General features: G+C 29.5%; 1 protein-coding gene across 3 annotated transcripts in view; it reads right to left on the bottom strand.

The window, feature by feature from the left end:
• Positions 1 to 734: 734 nt before the first annotated feature.
• The window catches only part of LOC106691109 (ninjurin-A), a 46710-nt gene continuing 38892 nt past the window's right edge, over positions 735 to 8552 (bottom strand). For all 3 annotated transcript variants that reach the window (XM_014436774.3, XM_014436773.3, XM_014436772.3), the window contains exon 3: positions 735 to 2683. In XM_014436774.3, coding sequence (XP_014292260.1) covers positions 2495 to 2683 — 189 coding nt within the window. In that variant the 3' untranslated portion in view covers positions 735 to 2494. The remainder of the gene's footprint in view (positions 2684 to 8552) is intronic.

Genomic DNA, 8552 nt, shown 5'->3' on the forward strand with positions numbered 1-8552 from the left:
GTATTTAAAATAACAAAATAAAAATTTAAAATAGGAGTCATGATTGATGCACATCTCTGGTTTAATGTTCACACGAACTATATCAGTGCCAAATCTGCAGTGAAGAAATTTGCCAGTTACCGTTAAGAGGTTGGAAGAAAGGCTAGAAGAGGTCACCTCTTCCAATTATTGAAAGAAGAAGAATCGACATATTTCTGACGACATATGAATGTCCCTTGTAGAGAGGATAAGCATAAGGCAGTGCTCAGCCATTTCCTTCCATGAAGTAGTGCCTAATGGTGGCCTGTGAAAGAAAAGAACAGGTGTAGGGATGTGTTTTTAGTGGGTAAAAATCTCATAGGGTAAAAATCTCAAACTGATAGGTACGGGCTGTGTCTTCTGACGATTTCCATCAAGCCTTGTAAAAAAATATAATAAAACGCACATCCTATGTTCTATAAGTTTTTATTTCTAGATTCTGACTGTAAGAAATAGAAATATGTCAATGTGAATTTATAGAAATAGCACCTATACTAGAAATTAAAAAAAAAAATTATTATTTACAGAAATCACACTGAAATAAATAAAAATATTTCTTTTTAAAATATTTTCACAGAATCTTTTCATCTTTACTCTCATGAATCTTAGATTTTTTTTTTTTTTTTTTATATTTCATCCCTTATTGTTTCTATTATTTATCTGTATACAAAATATCAATTTCGTGTACAGGTACATGGTGAATGAATAAAGAATAATTTATTTAAAAAATTATAATTTATTTAAATATAAACTGAATTTTACATTCTATATCATTGGTATATTCAATTTTTCTGTTACTGTATCATCAGCATTGCAATAGATTTATTAAATTTCAAACACAAACACAAAGTAATTGAATTATCTGTAGCTCATGATTGATTCCTTTTATGAATTTATTTATAGATAACTAAATAGATAATATAATTGTAAATGCATATGTATATATGTACTATTATACTGCATGTAATATATTACCATTGTTTTCTGAAACAAATGTGACAGTAATTTCAGCTTAAAATTGTATACAATTTTCAAAAGAAGACAATTAAAAAATACCATAAATAAATAAATATAACTATAATGAATTACATAATGTACATGTATACATTTTAATATTTGGTGTACTTAACTTACTTTAATTATAATTACAGTGATATGAAATTGAAGTGATTTATAATATAAGATAAATTAAATATCATTGAAAATGATTTCAATGTGCAATCATTATTTAAATGATTCCATGTAAAATATAAAACAGTAATCAAAATGAAACTTTTTAATTAAAAAAAAAATAATTTATTTTAAAATTAGACCAATCTTTTACATGATGTAAAATACTTTCTTTTTATCAATGGATATCACTAACATGTATACATATAAATCCTCTAACTCCCATTGGAGCAAAGGGGTGAATTGTTGCCATTGATCTCTATGCGATGCTAATTTCTTAACTTCACTCCAATGTCTTCATACCTCATAAATCTCTCCCATCACCTTGCTCTTCCGTCTGTTTCTTATTCATCCTAAGTACTCAGTGGATACCGATCAAGGGCATTGGAATGGGGATTCTCTATGGAATTGTTTTGCTTCCTAAAGCTGTGGCCAATCCATTTCCTCTTTCTTTTTTTCATCAGTGCTTCTATTGGCATAAAGTAAATCATCTGCATCAGTTCTTTGTTAGAAATAAATTCAGGCCAATAGGTACCAATATTACTATTTACAAATTATACAAATAAAAAATTCTTCACTTCACGGATATTTAAGTGTATATTTTATTTTTTTAAATACAAATTTATTCAGCACTTTAGTTTCCTTATTTATTATTTCTCTTTGGTTTTTTTTTATATCATTAAAAACATTTTTGTAGACCTAAACTAAACATTTTATTTATTTTTTCCCTACTTGGCCATTTCTTGCATATGGAGAGGTTTTCCTACAAGTTACCAACCAAGTCAAGATTCGTTTCAAGAATCCGTTATGAAATATATTTCAGCCCACCCAGGCTGAATTCGAACTGGTGCTGCTTCTGACTTAAGGTTGCTAAGGTAAGACCTTAACACTCTCTGCCATCATGGTATCAGAGGTAGGTATTTTACTTATAGTTTTTACTGGTTAGAAATTGATACCTTCAACATCTGAGAAATTGACCATTGCAATAACCTAGTTACAGATCATGGTTGGTTTTTTATTTATTTAAATTTATATACTAAAAATATCCTCTAATTGAAAAGCTCTTCTAGAAGTCCAGCTATTGTTCTTTTAATAAAACACTGCCATCCCACTTCATTTCCTCACAAGTTATTGTTGCATTGAAACTTAAATTAAAAGCACCAAAAAAATTATTATTTTCTATGAGTGCTTTTAATATCTGTTCTTAGCAACTATAGAAAATCACACTCTTTATCACAGCACTTTTAAAGATCAAGATAAATATAGGTGTATAAAATGTAGATCTGCCGATAGACAAGGAACAGGGCTACAATGTGGTAGTGTTGGGTGGAGCTGCTTCTGGTCCTATACTGAAGGCTGCAATGAACACATTGATAACAGTGACCAAGAAAACTCCAACAATGACATAATTATTTATAGCATTAGCTTGTATCCTTTTTTCATCTCCTTTCAGATCAAATCTTCCTTTAAATATTAGGCAAATACCAACAGCAATCTGAAAAAATAAGAGACACAGAATTACTGTACGGTTATTATATGTATAGAAATTTATTTTAAATGATCTATACATTAAAGTATTAGCTCTACTCCATATATATATAAAATATAATGGTTTACCAACACAAAAATTGTGGCAAATCATTTAATAAAGCTCTGTTTCCAGCATTGTTTGTATATATATTATTATTATTCATTTAAAAAACAAATTAAATATTATTACTTAGATGTATTTATTGTAAGATATCTTACAAATTTGCAATTTTTTTAATAATAATTTTTATTTGTAAAACTTTTCCATTGAGCTGAACAATAACGAAAGTAACAAAAAACATATGTAAAAATGCTTAATTTACTTCAACATTGTCCTAAGAACTGTCTCCAAATTGTAGAACTGTCTTATTTGTCTAGACCCAATCTTAGACATTTTATACTTACATTATAATCTTTCTACTTTCTTGAGACTGGTTATTATTGTTTAAATAAAGTAAATTTAAGTCTCAAAACACTTTATTTCTTTAAAATTCAAACAATTCAGCCATCATTGAGGACAATCTTAAATACAAATTTATACATATATAAATCTAATATAATATAATATAAATATAAATACATATCAATAATTTAAACACTTTTTGCAGGCTATTGCTCAATTTTGTCACTCTTAACATTAAATATTGAAACTTTTAATAACAAATCAATTTAACACTAAATAGTAAGTATTCTTTGTTATTCAAAAAATTAATATTATCACAAAATAAGAATACTACAATCACTTTCTTATTTTCTGATAATATTAATTTTTTGAATAACAAAGAATACTTACTATTTAGTGTTAAATTGATTTGTAATTAAAAGTTTTAATATTTAATGTGGAGAGTGACAAAATAGGGTAATTTTGACCGAAATTGTTGGCCTGGTAGAATAACCTGCAAAAATATTTTAAATTATTGATATAAGTGTAAATTTGTATTTAAGATTGTCCTTGAGGATGGCTGAATTGGTTGAAATGTTGGATTTTAAAGAAATAAAGTGTGTTTTCAGACTTAGATTGGATACGGTTTATTTCATTTAAACTTAGATATTTTATTATTCTTTATTTTTTGGAGGGATAACTAAATTAAATGGCATTTTGACAAATGTAAGTACCTCATTTCCAATCCTTGGATCTTATGCTTGTGTTTAGTCATAAGCATTAGGAGTGCGGTAGCCACGGGATACTGCGTGTGGCTACTAATTCTAAGGACCCGAGTTCGAATCTGGCTGGACAAAAAATTATTTTCTGTTACACTGTCGCTGTGAGTCAACTCCTGTGGGTTCTAGAGCCCTCCTGGGGTCCACCCAGGCTCTTAAATTGGGTACCCTTAATTGGGTAAAAATCTGGCTGTCGTGCATGATTCGAACCAAATCACCTCCTTGCACAACCGTTGGTTTAGTAACAGTACTTCTTTACAAAGTACTGAACCCCTGACCATTCATGGGTTGTAGCCAAATCTGACAGATCATATTTGTTGTTGCTTTATACATAACAATGACAAATACGATTTAATACTTTATTTATTTATTTAATGAACCTTTTGATAATCTTTATAACACAATATTGACTAAAGTGCAATATATAAATATTTATTATCATAATGGGCTTATCGGATGAGTAGTGTTTCAGCCATCACAGCCTGAGTCCATGCTCCTATGCTTATGTCACGCTCCTATAGCCTACTTCCTCTTTCACGCGAACTACTGTTATTTATGTAGCTAATTTATGATAAATGGAAAATAAATTAATCTTACTTGTTAATTTTTATTAGTATCGAAAACTGATACGATTATTTTTTCTTTTGTTTTTTTGACAATCCGTTTCTTTCATAAACGTTATATAATTACACTAAAGCTAATCATGGAGTCAGTAAACCAAAAGAATTGTCTTACTCATTTTGAAAAGGGTTATACCAACTATTATTAGTTAATATCACGCTACATGATAAATTTCGGAAAAAATAAATGTTTTTTTTACAGCAGTAATGTTCAAATTTATTGGATTTTTATATGAAATAGCATATTTATATACACTATATATTTATACATTTATATATATATATATATTTTTAAATATCTCCTCGCCGACTCCTAATTTTGGCCACTTTTTCAAAGCAGTTCAATTTAACTAAATTTTTTTTAAAATATTTCTTTACTCGTTATCAGTAAATATTTTAAAGATAGCCTAAACTAGGGACTGATAATGGGATTTCGGGGGCGTCGCAAGTAAGGAAGAATTAAATAAATCTTAGCATCAGTGGTGACTAATTTATATATTTTGGTGTTTTCATATTCGAAAACAGCACATTAAAGCAGACACTTGTCATGAGCTACTTTATAATAAAAACTAGTTTACCTAATTAACAATCCTTATTTGCATTCTTACTGCTTTCTATGGAAATCTAAGCGATGAGACAGGCGATCTTTATGAAAATCAGGTCTATGTCGGCCATGGGCTTATCTTAAGGCATAAATTTTTCTTTATTGACGATTTTACTGACAAAAACATAGAATATATGAATAGGGAACTAACACATTTACGAGATAAGAGACTGTTTGAGGCTGTTGTATATTATCTTCAACCTTAGCCAGTTAACAGAGGGTTCATTTATTACCTCCGGCATGTTTTGAATATCAGTTATTCCATACGCTGATTGTTTGGCGTGAAAACACGAAAAACCATTTCTACTTCATATCATCACTTATTAAGTATAGTAATTTAAGCATGTCACACAGTTTTGGGAATATTCGTCATTTTCAGATTTTTATCTAATATCCAAGACAACAATACAACACGGACTTAATCCATTTCAAACACGTTAGGTATAATTACTTCTCTTTTTTCTTTTGAAAGAATACCTCTCGTGGCTTCCATAAAATTAAAACCTCTATCCTAAAGAAATAAATGTTAAAATAATCAGGAGGCAGTCATCTTTATATTATTTTTATTAGAAATGCCGACATTTCGGCCAAGATAAGTGGATGTAATAAAATAAATAAAAATGTAAAAAAATCGTACCCCCTCTTCACCGAATTCTCCACAATCTCTTTCCATCCCCTTATGCACATCACTCACTACCTTACATCCCCTTTCTTTATGATAAACACTTACCTTCCTCCATCGCCAACCGTTCTTGTGCTGTATAGCGTATCCTTTGTTACACTCCTAATTACAACTCATCTTACATTGGCGAAACTAAAAATCTACTTAAAGACCGCATAACCCAACACAAATATTCCAACTTTATTGCTTCCAAACTGCCCAAACATTCCTTATGATTAAATCATATTTTATTTCGACAATACTTCCATTCTAGCCACAGTATCTAACCATGACAAACGACTCCTATCCCAAAGAATTTATATACAATTAGATTCTTCCGCTCTTAATCACAAAACTGACAAACAAAACTAGCCTTTTTTTTTTTCACAACGGCTTACTATATTACTCACCCTCCACCTTTTTCTTTGTTCATTACGTTTTTTTTCTATGGTCACTATTCGTGTACAAGACATTTCCATTTTCTCGTCTTCATGAACACTTATTAAACCCAATTATATATTTCTACAATTTTCTGACTATTTTTTTTGTTTCTCTGAGTGATGGTTATTATCTCTTTTTTGTTTTTTAGCCCTAATGAAGAATTCAGGTCGAAACGTCGGCACAAATAAATAGTTTTATTTATTTGCTGACCGCAAACCCCCCCCCTCCTTCCCCGACCATCTTCTTCACACAGATGTAATAAAAACTTAATAATCCACGAATTAAACACGAAAGTCGACGGAATTCATGAAAAATGCAGATGGTAACTGATTCTGAATCTTAAGACCCATATCTACCAGGCAGGAGTGGAGGAAATACGTAAATTTAATTTTTCGCTGTTAACCGGATAATCGCTTTTAAAAAAGAAGGTTTTCCAATTTTTCAATAAAGTCAAAAATTTAGAAAAAAATCAAATGTATTAGGGATGCCACGGAAAAAAATCCGATTATTTAGGGAGTCGGAAACCGAAAAAGATTGAAAACTCCTGGGTTTGAAGATTCTGAATCTCGATTGTTATAAAAAAAATAATACTTTTTTGCAGGATAGCGAGTGATACTCCAGGAAAAAGAGGTTTAACTCATATTTTGTGAATTTGAATGTTATTTAATTTTTTTCAGAATTCGGTGTAAATGTGCTAAGTATAAATACTGAGCTTTTGAAACAGAAACAGACAACTGAAATAGAAAAAAGTCTTGCCTGATTATAAGATTAATATCATAAAGTTTGAGATTAATTGGTAAAAATTTGTCAGTTATATATTTAAAATATTGAAATAACATACATTACATTAAACAGAGGGAATTATTTTGAATAAAGAATATTTAGTGAAAGTTTGCGTGAGTGTTGGAGGACACTTTTCCACTGAATGACTTTGATTTCACCCAGAAACGGGAAACCCTTTGTACAAAGAGAAAAAAAAAACGTTTTGTTAAAGTGAAATGCGTAATGCTTTTTGAACACGTTGATATGATACTTTACTATAGTATCATCTCTACCACATTGTGTGATATTCTCTAACATGGGCCTTATTCATTTTGCTTTATAATTCCCTATAAAGTCTCTAAAGTCTTACTTTAACATCTTAAAGTTACACTGTTGTGTTTTTTCTCGTAAATTATATAACCAATTTACCCATCGGCTCTGAGTTAGACCCAAACACTTCATAAACACCCAAAAACAAAAATTCATTTGAGGAATATAGAAGTTCTTCAGAACCTTCCCCCCCCCCTTAAAATCCTCGAAGAATCCCAAGAAAATGATGAAACTAATGTGAAATGTTTCGATTTCTAAATAATTCTTTTCGGACTACCTTCCCTTTGGGCTTGAGACTATACGTAAATATAAGATAATAAGTAATATTATAAATAAAAGTAAATCATTTGCTTCTCTGTCATCTTTGACATTGATTCGTTATCTCCGAAAATTTATTATGCTGTTTATAATTATGTAGTACTAGCTATTTAATTTAAACCATCCAGACAGTCCAATCCAGATTACTAGACAAAATATTTAAACATTTTCTTATTTTACAAATAATACTAGGGCCATTACTGTTTGACGTCTCGGAAAGAACATCTTTTACAAAAAAAGAAAACAAAAATCATTCCATAACCAGATCCTAAGAATCGCGAACTACAATTAGAATTGACAGATGATTTCATCAAAAATTGGTTTACAAAATTCCATTTCCCGGTACCAGCAGTAACTTACAACGTTTGAAAAATAAAATATCATTTTTATGAACTAATTCAAGTCCAGTTTGGTTACAACTGGAATGGAAAAAGTTTCATTTGAAATAGAAAAAATTTCAATTGATTTGGAAAGGTTTACATTTGAAATGGAAAAGGTTAAATATGACTTGGAAATGATTTCAATTGACTAGGAAATGCTATACTATAACGACCATGTAGGACCCACCAGACCGATTTGATAAATAAATACGAAAGTGGAAAAAAAAGTATTTTATTTACATATTGACATAGTCTTGAACCTCTTTCCATTCTGTCTATGCCACTTCTGTAAAATAAAAATAATGTTATCAGTTGTTACGTTATCCGGTTCTGGTAGAGATTATATCAAGTCACAACAGGCTTAAAAAATAAATATGTTAAAATTTCATTACTACTGGGATCATTTGATAGTTTTAAATATGAGGAATCTCTATCGTCCAATAAATATAGGTTAATAAAAGGCACATAAAAAAAAAAAATAATAGTAAAAAATATAGGTTAGAATTTCCTAAATATTAATACATTTATTTTTTATTTTTTGTATTGAGATCAGAATA

This window comes from Halyomorpha halys, unplaced genomic scaffold, assembly GCF_000696795.3.
Source record: "Halyomorpha halys isolate HHAL.00 unplaced genomic scaffold, Hhal_1.1 Scaffold2082.1, whole genome shotgun sequence".
Lineage (NCBI taxonomy): Eukaryota > Metazoa > Arthropoda > Insecta > Hemiptera > Pentatomidae > Halyomorpha > Halyomorpha halys.